The 14377-nt window shown below is 44.8% G+C and overlaps 1 protein-coding gene across 4 annotated transcripts in view; it reads right to left on the reverse strand.

Annotated features, from left to right (window-relative positions):
• Positions 1-14377, reverse strand: part of CC2D2A (coiled-coil and C2 domain containing 2A) — a 166455-nt gene that overhangs the window by 121036 nt on the left and 31042 nt on the right. For 3 of the 4 annotated variants that reach the window (XM_084625582.1, XM_084625580.1, XM_084625581.1), the window contains exons 3-5: positions 12373-12429; positions 10613-10705; positions 10092-10197 (exon numbers count right to left, since the gene is read on the reverse strand). In XM_084625582.1, the coding sequence (XP_084481708.1) occupies positions 10092-10197; positions 10613-10705; positions 12373-12429 (256 nt within the window). Of the gene's footprint in view, positions 1-10091; positions 10198-10612; positions 10706-12372; positions 12430-13710; positions 13768-14377 lie in introns of those variants that run through there. The other variant, XM_084625583.1, reaches the window with a different exon arrangement.

Raw genomic sequence — 14377 nt, forward strand, 5'->3', positions numbered from 1 at the left:
TTTCACTGCTGCTGGCTCATGGTCCTTTGGGATGAGCACCAAGTTAGCTTCTGCTCCAAGTTTTTCAAGCAAGTCTGCCAACACACACTGTCTGACAAACCTCAGAACCAAGACATACCCTCCACCTGATCCTGCCTGTGGGTCAGGTGAAATACCATCAGAGTTGACTCCAGCACTGCCACAAGTACAGCAACTACGGTGATGTCTTCGAGAAGAATGCTGACACCCTACCACCACACCACACCAGGATTATGACTGCCCGATCGAGCTGCACCCGGGAGCCAAGGTGCCATTCAGCCGTATTGACGCGATGTTGAAACCTCAGATAGCTGCCCTGCGTTCCTCTCTCCAAGAGAATCTGCCCAAGGGTTTCATATGGCCATCTACCTCTCTTGCTGGGGCCCCAGTTCTGTTTGTTAAAAAGAAAGATGGAACCCAGCACCTATGCATGTATTACCAAAACCTACACTAGGTTACCCTCAGGAATCAGTGCCCCCTTCCACTCATCCTGGAACTACTGGACCATGTATTTATAAAACTCAACCTGCAGGGGCCTATAACCTGGTTCGGATCTGAGCCAGGGATGAGTGGAAGACAGCTTTTTCAAACCCAGAACGGCCCCTGGTAATGCCATCTGGCTTCACAAATGCCCCAGAAACATTCCAGCAAATCATAAATGAGGTCTTCTATGACATCCTAACCCAGTATAGCATAGTCTACCTCGATGATATCCTCATCTTTTCCGAGGATCCTGAACACCACACCCAGCATGTTCGGTCAGTCCTGGAACGGCTCCATCAACATGGCCTTTAGGCAAAGCTGGAAAAGTGCAGCTTTGACCAGTGCTCCATGGAATTCCTTAGCTACATCCTGTCCCCTAATGGCCTCCAAATGGACCCCAAGAAGGCACAGGTGGTTCAGACCTGGGTACACCCCCAAAACATCGAAGAGCTACAACACTTCCTGGGGTTTGTTTTTATCGAATGTTCATCTCTGAGTTTTCAGGCCAAATCAACCCCTGACAGCACTTCCCCACAAAAACACCACCTTCACTGGTTCCCATAGGCCCAATGAGCACTGGACTTGCTCAAGATTACCTTTACCAGCGCCCCAATTATGGTCCATCCCAACTCAGCACAACCCTTGATCATTGAGACTGATGCCTCTAATGTGGCAATTGGGGCCATATTCTCTCAAAGACGTGGTCCACAAAAGCACCTCCACCTTTGTGCCTACTATTCACAGAAGCTCACTCCAGCCAAACAGATTTAAGAAATTCTAGATGAGGAGCTTTTAACCGTAAAAGCAGCCTTTGAAGAGTGGCACCACTAACTGGAGAGTGCTCAGTACCAGTACAGGTATACACGGATCACAAAAACTTTGAATATCTCCACTGAGCCAAAGCACTGAACGAGAGGAAGATTTGCTGAACCCTGTTCTTCACATGCTTCAATTCACCATCACATCCCACCTGGGGCCCAGAACAAGACTGTTGTTACCTTGTCCCAACCAAATAGGGGAATATCTTGCCAGCCAGAAACACGCACCCTCCTCCCGCAAATATATTCTTATGTCCTGGAACGTCCTAAATACCATGATTCCCCAAGACCTCATGTTACCAATCTGCTCAGCTACAGAGAAGGAGCCTCCTCCCAAGGGGGTCGAGACGGCAAGCCAGGTCCAGGATGGCTTGCTCTATGTCAAGTGCCGCTTGTATGTCCCACCAGCCGCCCAGTTACGAGGTACTAAGGCTCCGTCATTACTCACTATTAGCAAGCCATCTGGGGCACTTCAAGACCCTCCATTTGACCACCTACTCCTTCTGTTGGCCCTCAATGTGCACAAAATCCACACATATGTTGATTCCTGTGAGACATGCGCCTGCATCAAGAAGCCAGGCTCGAAACAGCTCGGCGCCCTAATGCCTTCCAAGACCCTGTCTAGTCCCTGAGCGGCCATTACCCTGAACTTCATGGTCAAGCTCCCCATATCTAGCTGAGAAACTGCAGTCCTGGCTATGGTTGACCAGTTGATAAAAATGGCCCACTTCATCTCCACTGCACACCTGCCCTCTGCAGAAGAAAAGGCTCAGCTCCTGGTGACTCATGACATCCATCTCCATGGACTCCTAGAGCAAGTCACAACTGATCAGGGTCTGCAGTTTGTGTCATTGTTTTGGCGCAAAACCCTATGATTGCTCTGGGTCTGCACTTACACATCCACCACCTATCACCAACAGATGGTCAGTATGAACAAGCAAATCAAATGTTAGAACAGTATTTGTTCTGGTGGAGATTTGTGAAGCAGCACAACTGGTCAAGCCTCCTACCCCAAGCAGAGTTTGCTTACAACACTGACCAGTGACCATAAAGCTTCAGTTACCCACATCCCCCAAAATACCCCCAGTGTTTTATATATCCTTACTAAAACCCTATATCAACAACACTTTTGCTCACCTGGCTCAACCATTGCCCACTCCAGTATAGATCGAAGGACACAATGAATCTAAGGGCCACGAGATACAGGACTTAAAAATTATATGTGATTCCCTCTGGGAACCTCACAGACTGGGAGGGCTATTGTCACAATATGTGATCCTACGAGTCTGCATCCCAAATCACCTCCCTGACCTTGTGGCAGCCTTCCATGCTGTTCATCCAGACAAACCTAGGTTGGCTATCGGAGGGCACCCCAGGAAGAGGTAACGTAAGGCCCTTGGAGTCTAGAACACAGGCCTGCAGAGCTGCCATGCAGCTAACATCTTCATGCCGCTACCCAGAAGCCACTGCAACCAGCTTGCGCTCCACTGCCCATAACCTGCTATGGACACAAACCATGGGAAGTCCCACCTGAAGGGGACTAACATGCAGCATCCTCATGGCTCCTCATTGGCTCCCCACCCATATAAACCCCAGAGGCATTCCAGGAAAATTACAGGCAATACCACAAATCTCCTACAGTTGTCATGACTATACTGCTCCTGAACTCCTGGCTTCAACATTGGCTTGATTTGTACTTTGCTTCCTGACCCAGATCCTGAAATCTGACTCAGGACTCTTACCCTTGGAATGGGCCCTGGACTGGAACCTTGGTCCCAACTGCCCTTCTTAAGATCCTGACATCTTCAGGCCTTGAGGTTTTGCTTGCTAACATCACTACTAATGGAAAAACTCCTGGACTGCCTCACGTATGCTAACATGTTGTCTGCTAGAAGTTCTGAAAGGTGGAGAATCTGGAAACGGGAGGCATGCACCACAGGTTCTAGTAGGGCCACGACTGCTCCAAGGGTCCCTGTCTCTGGACATCTGGTGGGTACCAGGGTATTGGAACTCTCTTGATGAAGGAGAAGGGAAGTGACACCTTCTGTCACAGGAGCGAGGGGCATAAGAGCCTACATCAGGCTCTGAGGAGGACCCTGAGTCACACAACCCTGGTGGTATAGTGCCAGTGGTGCCAAGGTCCAGGGATGTCGCTCTGGAGATATCAGTACCAGGGACTTCATGTTGAGTATACCCTGGACATCCACTGGTACCAGCCAACCTGTCTCCTGTACCATCAGGGAGTCCAATACCAAGATGCAGAGTATGTCCCAGGATGCTGCATAGGTCTCTGGCATTGTCAATACCAAAAGTTTTTCCTGGTGCTGCTGTTCTTGAATGGAAGTCAGTACCATAGCAGGGGTCAGTCACATTGACCTGGGCCCCAGAGTCAACAAATGCTTGATGAGAAGAGGTCTGTACCGTGCAGTGTCTTTTCGCAGATTATGTCCTCCCGCCCTCTCAAGCTGGTGGACAATAGTGAGGACCTCGATCGTCTAGGGGAGCTACGTCTTGGCTCCTTTGAGGATTCTGCCCTTATGTGCTTCTTTCTTGGCACTGGTTAAGGGGATCAGTGCTGGCGTTCAGAAGGAAATTCCAGAGCGGTATTCCTTACCTGAGAGGGAAAGTTCACAAGGGAGATGCTGGGTGGCCTCCGTGAGGATGTGGCGCAGTCTCCCTTTTGTTGTTTTGTCTGTCCAGGTCTTAAAGTCTCTACAAATCTGCATCAATCTGTAACACAGACTGGTGGTCCCTAAACTGTGGGGCATCCCCCCGAGGGGGGCATGGAGGAAAGTTCAGGGGGGCCCAGGCCAGCCACCAACAGGGGCAGGGAGAGAGCACCACTCTGCTCCCTGCTCCGCCCCCAGCCCACCTCCACTCTGCTCCCTGCTCCGCCCCCAGCCCACCTCCACTCTGCTCCCTGCTCCGCCCCCAGCCCACCTCCACTCTGCTCCCTGCTCCGCCCCCAGCCCACCTCCACTCTGCTCCCTGCTCCGCCCCCAGCCCACCTCCACTCTGCTCCCTGCTCCGCCCCCAGCCCACCTCCACTCTGCTCCCTGCTCCGCCCCCAGCCCACCTCCACTCTGCTCCCTGCTCCGCCCCCAGCCCACCTCCACTCTGCTCCCTGCTCCGCCCCCAGCCCACCTCCACTCTGCTCCCTGCTCCGCCCCCAGCCCACCTCCACTCTGCTCCCTGCTCCGCCCCCAGCTCCACTCAATGGCCAGCCCATCTCCGGCCCCTGCTGTTGCTCCACTCTGCCCGCGGCCACAGTTCCACTCCACCTCCTCTTCCACCTCCAGCCCAGCTCTGTCCTCATTCCCTCTCCACCCCCAGCCCAGGTCCACCTTTAGCCCCAGCTCGTCCCCCATCTCCAGTTCAGCCCCCAGCTCCACCTTCGAGTTCCTCTGCTGAGCCAACTGTGCAGTAATGGGGGGTGGGGGAGAAAGAGCATGGATAGATTCACTACTGTTGGTCGGGAGGGGAGGGGTAAACAGAAAGTTTAGGCACCACTGCTCTAACATAATCCTTGCCGAGACAGTTTAGGCAGGTGGAATGAGGGTCGCTCACCAGCATAGATTTTTTATTATTATTTGCAGCCAGCACAAGCCCAGAGACTTAGGCACATGCGGTACCAGGTACACCCTGAACATAAGAGGGGACCAATCCTCCAAAACAAGCAAGAAAATAACGATGAACATGTATACTAATCTAATGAATACCACAAACTATTTACCATAGGGAAGATAATTTTTTGGGAGGGGGGACAGAAGGAAGGAGAGAGAGAGAAAAACAACTTCCAGTAGCAAGATGATACTTCCCATGCTTGGTAGTCAGAGTGTAAGATGGAACGGAGGGAGGCATGGGGCACCTCTGCTGCCCAAGGGCCTAAAGGGCAGAGACCACCACCAACACCTTGACGGGTATTGCTAAAGGAAAAAATTTGCTGACTTAAACCTGAAGTGGAATGGACATGTGCAATCACAGGAAGCAGAAATTATTATTTTGAACTGGGAATGAGAACGAAGGAGGTGGACAGCAGTTGTACTGTAAAACCAGTTACATATTCTTTGAGCTGAAAACTGGCTTGTAAAATATCAGTCTTAAGTGTTATTCTTTTCCTTACAAATTTTAAAATAATCTGTGTGACATTAAACACTGCAAAGAAACTACTGATTTAAGAAGTTTATTGCATTATAAATAAAAATAATTGTTCACATTTACAAAGAACATTTAACAAACAAGTTACTATTGGAAAACTAGATTTTGAACATGAGGAATAATCGCCGCATTAAGCAAAACTACTAACAGTGTCAAGAGTCAACTGTAGACTGTTTTGTGGGTTTTAAGGTAGACTTGGCAATACTAGGTCACTTCAACCTGATCATACATTCTCTAAACACCAACAATTCACTAAAATCAACATAAATTGTGTGTGTGTATGTATGTATGTATGTATAGGGAATTAAGGATCAGGTCCTTTAGTTAATTGGTTGAGCCAACTGCCTTTAGTACATACAGATACTGGTTTACACAGGTTCTTAGAATTAAGGAGTGACTTTTCAAGACAATTTATCCTACAATTGTTCGGTATTTTACTAAATTGCTTAGTAATGATTTCTTACTAAACTTACTGATTTCTTAACTTTTCTTCATTTCCTTTTGTCCCGCATCCCCTCCCCCCAAATGTATTTTATAACAACTTCTCTCTCTTTATCATAGCATTCAGGATTTCTTTCACGTTTTGCAATTCCCAGTAGTTTCAAAACTGAATCAAAGAAATACACCAGCCTTTGTGCTGGAGGTGGAAAAACTGTGTGACCCCTTTTAGTAAATCAGATACAAATACTCATACTAAATGACCCCAGTACGCATCTACAAACGAACGAATGATCATTCCCAATAGAACCATCCTGGAAAGTAAAGACTTCCCAACTTTTTGATCTTCCAGCATATTCAAGGAAGCAACTACCAGATGCTGGGCTATTTCTTAAAAAGACTTCGTTATTTGCAGCTGTTCTCTATTCACTTATTAGTCTATCTTATTAGTGAATTAATATATAGCCAATTCCTTACAGTTGTTTAGTTCAGGATCGAAGAGAATGTAATATTAAATTAAGGGAAAATGCCAGATTTCTGCCAAGGGACTTTAAAAAAAAGCATGATGAGATGTTGAATAAATTAACACAGGTAAATAGGGAAGGAGGGAAATTTCTGTTCCAGCTGTTAGAATATTTAATTCTTTGGCTATAGTTAAAAATAAAATGTAGAAACTGGAAAGTGAACAATTAAATATTATGTAAGATTAGCACGAAAGAAACTAAGTGAATTTTAGTGACATGAAGAAAATATTGAAAATGATGGGATTAAGGGCAACCCTCAAATGTCACTGCTGTTCTGAAAAAGGAGAGCAGATTCTCAAGTAGAAAAGACAACCATGTTTAAATTACAAGGATTTAGTAGAAACACTGAAGCAAAGTAAAGGCAATCATAAATCTTGTTCACAGGTAGGACTGTGGAATTCACTTAGACTTATTGAGGAGAGAGCATTTCACCAGAATCTAGGGATCAAGCTGTGTGTAGGAAGGCCACCTTAGGACCTCAGAGTGGAACAGCTTCCTTTCCTTCCCTCCACATGATGTACTGAGGGAACAGCCCAGACCCACAAAGGGACTTAGGTGTTGCAACTCCTAACTTTTAAAAGCCTAACCACCCAGTGGAATCCAGAAACCCTGGGTTAAGTACCTCGCTCACTATACAACACATGGGGAGACAGGAATCTGACACTAGCACCACAAAGCCAGCATAGTAGGTGGGGAGCTACCTAAACTAGCCAATACCAGATACCAAGAAGGGTGTCCTAAGCGCCACACTCCTGGATTTAGACACCTAATTCCCAGAGGATAGAGGGAGGCACCTCTCTCCGCGTGGGATCCACAGACAGGAACCCTTTCCTCAAGTCAGGAACCTAAGCAGTTTTTTGCAAGAACAGCAGCAATGGATGCTTAACTCCTTACAAAATGGCACCTAATGAGTTTAGGGGCCTAGAGGAAGAGCAGTGCCTAAATCTGGGTCTCAAGCACCTACATTCCTTTATAGATCTGTGCCTAAATGCATTTCAACATAGAGCTTGGAATCAAACAGACAAGCCTATGTTTGGAAAGGTACCACTGAAGATTATTTTTTGTTTTAGGTCACACTTAAAGCTGGCAAAAGCTCCGTTATGAAGTAGGAGCCAAAGGCATACTTTCAAACATGCCTTTAGCATTTAGGAGCCAAATTTGGCAAAAGCTCCGTTATGAAGTAGGAGCCAAAGGCATACTTTCAAACATGCCTTTAGCATTTAGGAGCCAAAGTCTCATTGAAAGTCAATAGATCAGGGCGGGATCCACAAAAGGAGTTAGGCATTGAAATGCTGAGTGTCACAGCATCGAACTTCGAGTCACCAAGAAAAATCACCACCACCTATTCCTCATCCTGATTTTGTATTGGACTCGATCTGATAGCAGCCTCTCAGCGCACCTACCCAATCAGGCCCTGAACATTAACTTAGATGGCTGAATGCCTGTCTTTTTGTTGTTTGTGCATCACTCTGGAGCTTAGGTGGGAGACAGGCATCCCGATGCCTAGAGGGAGAAAGCAGTGCACATGCCCAGAGCCAGAAACTTTTAGACACCTAGGGAACTTTCACCCTGAAAAACTTGGGCAAAGAATTTAGGCAGCATCCCTAACCTACAGCACTTGGAAGCGGTTTTGGGGGTTGCAGTGGAGCCAAAACAGGGACTTCAGTGCCTAAGTACTTTCATGGATTCCCACCCTTTGTTCCTGAGTCACTTAGGAGTCTTAAATTTTTTTATCCCTCAATTTATTGAGAACAGATTGATGTTTTACTGAAGAGACTGCTAAAGAAACTAAGTAGCCACAGTGTGAGAGCAAAGTATTGTTACGGATCAAAACTTGCTATGAGAGGAAACAGAGTAGCAATAAATGTTTTCATCATGGTGAATAATGAATAGTAGGAGCTTAAAAGTTCCAGGTTCCAGGTCTCACATTGTTTAAGATATTTATTAATGATCTGGAAGGGTGTGTGCACGCAATGAAGTTGCAGAATTTGCAGATGACAAAGTTATTTAAGTTAGTCAAGTGCAGAGTGGACTGTGAGGAACTTCAGAGGAACCTAAGTACACTGGGTGAATGGACAATTCTATAGCAAATTAAATTCAATGTTGATAAATGCAAAGCATATGAGAGACAAATTTAAACTATTTATAAACTTTACAGGGTTCTAAGTTAGTTGTATCAACACAGAAACGGGACATGGGCATAATCAATTGAAAATGCTAGATTAGTGATCTTTTCACACTGTCCCCTTGCTGATCTGTCTGCTGCAGGGGGAAATGACCTGCAGTCAAAAACTGCAGCTGGGTGGGAAATGGATTTCTGAGTTTGCAAATATTTTTGAGTTCAAAAGTTTTTTGCTATCCCACAGGGGGACAAAAAGTCAAAATCTTAAAAGTTTTGCAACCCAAAATAACCAATGGCAGTGAAGGAGGGCGTCAACTATAGTGTTCTGATAAGTCTGTATTTTTAACCTTTTTGTTTTGAAAGTTAAGCTAATTAGTTTGAGAAGTTGTTTCAAACTGGAAATTTTTCTTTACAAAATATCAAAATAAAAATGGTATTTTAAGAGTTTGTAACAAACATTGTCTTGTCAATAAAATTAGTTTGTTCTAATCACTTGTAATATATTTGATTTCATTTTAAAAATTTTCCCTTTTGATTCCTCTCATTTGTAAAATGGGTGATTTTTCTCATTTGTGCACTCTGTGAAAAATCTCAAAATAAAATTGATAGTACTACTATTCCCTAAAATATCTGACAGGAATTGGGTAAGAACAGTTTTGTCTAGCAAAATTTAAATTACTTGGTTTTGGATAGGTTTCAGATAGGTTTTGGATAGCACTTTCTGCCTTCACCCTCCCCAACTCCATGATGAAGTGTTCTGCTGCAACAGATTCAAGTAGAGTCCCTTTTGTGCATATATGTTTGAATATATTCTTCCATTCTTGCCCTCTATAGGCAGGAGATGAATGACAATAGTGACAAAATAATCCTGTCATCAAAATATTACTCATACACAGGGTGATGAGTAAGTGTCAGATATAACATTCAAATATAGTATAATAAATTGAGGATAAATAAATTGATCCTTGGAATATTCCAAAAATATTGTGCATATTATCTAATGTTCCTGAACGCTTTAAAATGTTTATTTTAACTGAGAATTTTTTTAATACATTTCCAGAGTTTTAATCAGAGGAAGTTTTTCGCTGTACTGACAAAAATTCACTTGCTAAACGAAGAGTACACCGCACTTTCCATAATGGGTAACTTAGCTCTGTGCTGGTTATTTGCACCCAATTATCACGCGCTGGTTCGCCAGCCGTGCCTGAAAACAAGATATCAGCACCTGCCAGTCACCCAATCCGGCAGAAGCAGCATCTGTCCCGCAGCGCCCTGCCCTGCCACCGCCGTCCTCCCCGGCCACCCCTCGCTGAGCGACTCCGCTAACCGCTCGCCCTCCGCTGTCCCCGACACGCTCCTCCCGCCCCAGGAGTTTGGGCCTCGGGCCTGCGTGGGGCTACCCCAAGGGCTCCCTCCAGGACAGGTCACGCCGCTCTGCGGCGCCTGAGACCCGAGACCCGAGACGCGAAGGGGAAGGGGCAGGGGCGGGGCGGGCCCCCCCGGCCGGCAGGGACACTCAGACACACTTACTGCGCGGCGCCCGGGCAGTGGCTGCAGGAGCCGCCATCCCGGCTCGGTCCGCCTCCGCCTCCGCCTCCTCCGCCAGCAGCACAGCGGGACCCACGGCCTCCGGCAGCTAGGGAGGGGGAGGAGGAGGAGGGGAGGGAGCCGAATGTCAGGCAGGGCAGCACACGCCGCGGAACCCCCCCGCGCCCCCTCCCCCGTAACCCGGATGTACTCCGCACCCGCCCCTCGCGCCCGCAACAGCCTACACTCCAGATGCGCAGGCGCAGTATTCCGAACTGTCCCCTCGCCGCCAGGGAAGCTCCACCCGCCCCGCCCACCGCCTCCTCTTGAATCACCGCGCACGCGCGGTAGTGCTGCTCTCCCGGGGCTCTGCCCCGACCCTTGGAACCAATTGCGCGGACTGCGAAGGGCCCCGGCTGAGGAGGCGCTGCTGAGCCAGGACGGGGCGCCCGGTGCGGCGCCAGGCAGGGTCACCGTCCAGGCTCTGTGGGCAGCCGCTCTCCACCTGCCCGCCCTGAACTCACGGGCTGCTTTCTTTGCCGGCGCTGCGCTTTCAGCGTCCGCTTCAGCTTCTCCACTTGGGCCTGGTCCTGGTCCTGGTCCTCGCCTCGCATCTCCTGTCCCAGGGAAGAAGCGTTACAGCGGTTGAACAAAACCAGGCGTCCCGCCCACGTACCCGTACAGCGCCACTCTACTTTGGCTTTTGTTCATAGAATCACAGAACATCAGGGTTGGAAGGGACCTCAGGAGGTCATCTAGTCCAACCCCCTGCTCAAAGCAGGACCAATCCCCAGTTTTTGCCCCAGATCCCAAATGGCCCCCTCAAGGTTTGAACTCACAACCCTGGGTTTAGCAGGCCAATGCTCAAACCACTGAGCTGCTGTATTTGGTTCGGTTTAGGGCATACGTAGGCCCCAGTCCTGCCAGCCCTGCAGCACGGGCATAGTCCTATTGGCTTCACGGGCGCTAAGTGTGCCTGGCCCCAAGTGTTTGCAGGATCTGGGCCTGAGCAGTGGAGATTTAATATATCGGCTTATCGGTGTGACCTCAAGAAGTTTTTATTTTGCAATATGTTTGCTCTTACATTTTATTTAGGAGGTCCGCTACTCCACTCTTGTAAAGGTACCTACATGCGATTTATTCACACATACAAACCATCTTACCTTCTGCAACAAATATCACAACTCTCACAGGTTACTGCGAAGTATTACCTCCAAAATTACATAAATAGTCATTTAATGGTTCAAAAACAGTTTTACAGTTTTGAAATCTGAGTAATTTTCTGATTTTGTAATTAACTCACATGATCATCAAAATGTATGTGCACATTTAATTTTTTGTGTAGTAATCAAGTTGACTTGTATATAATGTGCATATTGTTATTTCAGTTCTCTTTCCTGTGGTACTTGTCTATGGTACTTGTCCGTAGATTGTGTACTCCTTAGAGCCAGGACTGTCTTTTTTGAGTATTTGGAAAATGCCTGGCACATAGGCACTACGATAATTAATTAATGTAATGACATCGATATAGAACACATCACTGGACATCAGCAATACCAGGAGGGATGAGCTGGAGTACCGATGAGAAGCGCAGTCAGGAAAGTAACTGAAATATTTTCCTTGTGGATTGTATTTTCTAAATGGACAACCTACCTAATTCTCAATTACTGAGGGGGACTATCTCTACTCATTGATATATTTTGCTTTCCACAACCAAATCTCTGTACAACTTTTCATGAGTGATGTGCTCAAGTATTTGGATTCTAATATCTAAACTGTATTGTTAAATCTATTCACCTATATTTGGGTTATTGTTGATTATATACTCTATGTAGCATATGACTTTTAAAAACACACTTTGTATTTGTGGATAATCTAAGCACTATACCCAGATATATAGACACTCTTCTCAACCTACGTATTATATAATTTTTTTAACATTAGCTTTAATAGAAAGCAAAAGCATCTTATGATCAGTGGTTTAGCAACAAAACTAAAAACTGGTATCAGTTAAAAAGTTTATAGCACATTGTGTTATGTTTATGATTTATTTGCACAGAAAGAAATTTTCTCTTCTTAATAGCTACATATAACCCCCGTCAAGTAGAATGAGAGTCACTTGCATGTAACCAAGAGACAATTAACTCCTATATTAAGAGACCCTTACATTGCTATTTGGGTAACTGGCAAAAGTGTGATATGAACAAAACCCGATAATAATGTTTAAAGAAAGAAATGCCCCATAATCCATCTTTGCCTTAATAATTAAACTAATCAGACTAACCTCCATAGCTATCATCTGGGATTCTTCATTGAAATTCATGTTTGCAGCAATCAATACCTGGGTGTCGCAAGAAATACAGGAATTATTAGTTGTATTATAATCGGATGTACACATTTAATGCTTATGCACTGGTCATGCAACAGACTCCACTAAGGCACACTTCTGCACCCATGTGGACCCTATTAACTTAAAGTGACACGTTAAAATATTTAACACTTCAAAAAACGGTTTTACGATTTTGAAAACTGAGTAATTTCCTCTATTTGTAGCCAACTCACAAGACATTCAAAATATATCTTCAAGTTTATTTAATAATTCCCTATCAAAGTGAATCAAATTAACAAATATAAATTGTATACAGATTGCCTATTGTTGTAAATCATATACAAACTGCCCATTGTTAGTCCACATAGAGTGTATTGCAAGATTGGCATCCCTTTCTTCTCCCTCTTAGCTGGGTTCACTTTGCATTTCTCTCTTGCCAAATCTGAAATTTACAGATGTGTCTAAAGCTTTGTCTACATGATGAAGTTGTAGTGATTTAACTCAAATTGTTTAGAAAATGATTTAGCTAAAGAGCTGCCACCTCCTTGTGTTGTAACTACTATTTTGGTTTAAGAGCTCCTAATATCCATTCAGTTTATGTCAGCAGGGAATCAATTTCAGCTAAATCTGTTTAAGGCACTCTTAAACCCAAATGAGAACTCAGATTATATGGTTGCAAGCTGTATCTTGCTCCATTTCTGCATAATCCTCAACACCAGATCAGAGATGAATTCCCTCCATAGTAGCTCAGAACACATTACTGCTAAGCATAATGACATAACTGAAAACTGCAACTTCTTTGCACCATTCACATGAAATATATTTCAAGGCCTACTAATATTACATTGAAAAGTTATAGCATTTGAATATATAGCACATAAATATCACTTTAGAAAACCAAATTAAATAGTCCTGTGTGTAGGCAAAAGTGACTAGGGAATATCTTATATAAAAAGGTCCTTACCATAACTGTTCTAATATTTCTTGAAATTAGTTGCCATAGCAGATGTCTTTAAAAAAGTATAATGCATAATTGAATGCCTTTATCTATACTAGAATACAAGAGATTCAAAGTTATTCAGTAGCATAAGGGTTGTCTGTCTAGACAATTTAAAGCTGAAAACAGAAATACACTGGAGTATCACTAACTGCAGTTTTAAAATTAAATTACCTTGAGAATCCTTTATAAAAGTCACTTTGAGGATTTCTGCTTCTTACATTTCTCTCTTTAATGAAAAATGGAGAATGTGGGGATTTTTAAAAAGATCCAAAAGGGAAACAATTGAGTCATACCTGGGTTTTCCTAGGCGGTACTTCTGAAGTTGCAGTCAACAGTCTGGCATAACAAAAATGCCCATCTTAGCAACAAGGTTGCTAAGGAAGGTCACTGCAATTTGTTTTTAAAGGGACAGAGTCAGGAAATCTTTTCCTGGTAAGTAAATGCAGAAAAACCTACGCTTTTTAAAAAATTTTAGTAAATTCAGTCAAAGGGAAGGGAAAGTGGTAATATATAGGAAATGATTATTCGCCCAATTCTGTATGCACTTACACATGTGAATAATCATATTCACTTCAGTAAGACTATTCACGTGTACTTCCTTGCAGGATTAGAGCCAAATTGTGGACAAAAAAGTGACACCCCAATATAAATCAAGATTTGGGACTCCTATTTTCTCCCTAGTCCTTAAACTGAAAAAAAAAAAAAAGATTGTATGTTCCTACATTATCTCAGAATTGATTTTAACTGGGGTTACAATTATTTTTTTCAAATGGCAGAGATGAGAAAAGCTTGAGCATGCATATTCACCTATATCCTCCTCCAGGTCAAGCCCTACTGTTTTCAGATATTCATAGATTCATGGATACTAAAGTCAGAAGGGACCATTATGATCATCTAGTCCAACCTTCTGCACAATGCAGGCCACAGAATCTCACCCACCCACTCCTGCAAAAAACCTCT

The sequence above is a fragment of the Lepidochelys olivacea genome (genome assembly GCF_965140295.1).
Source record: "Lepidochelys olivacea isolate rLepOli2 genome assembly, chromosome: 4".
In the NCBI taxonomy this organism is placed as follows: domain Eukaryota; kingdom Metazoa; phylum Chordata; order Testudines; family Cheloniidae; genus Lepidochelys; species Lepidochelys olivacea.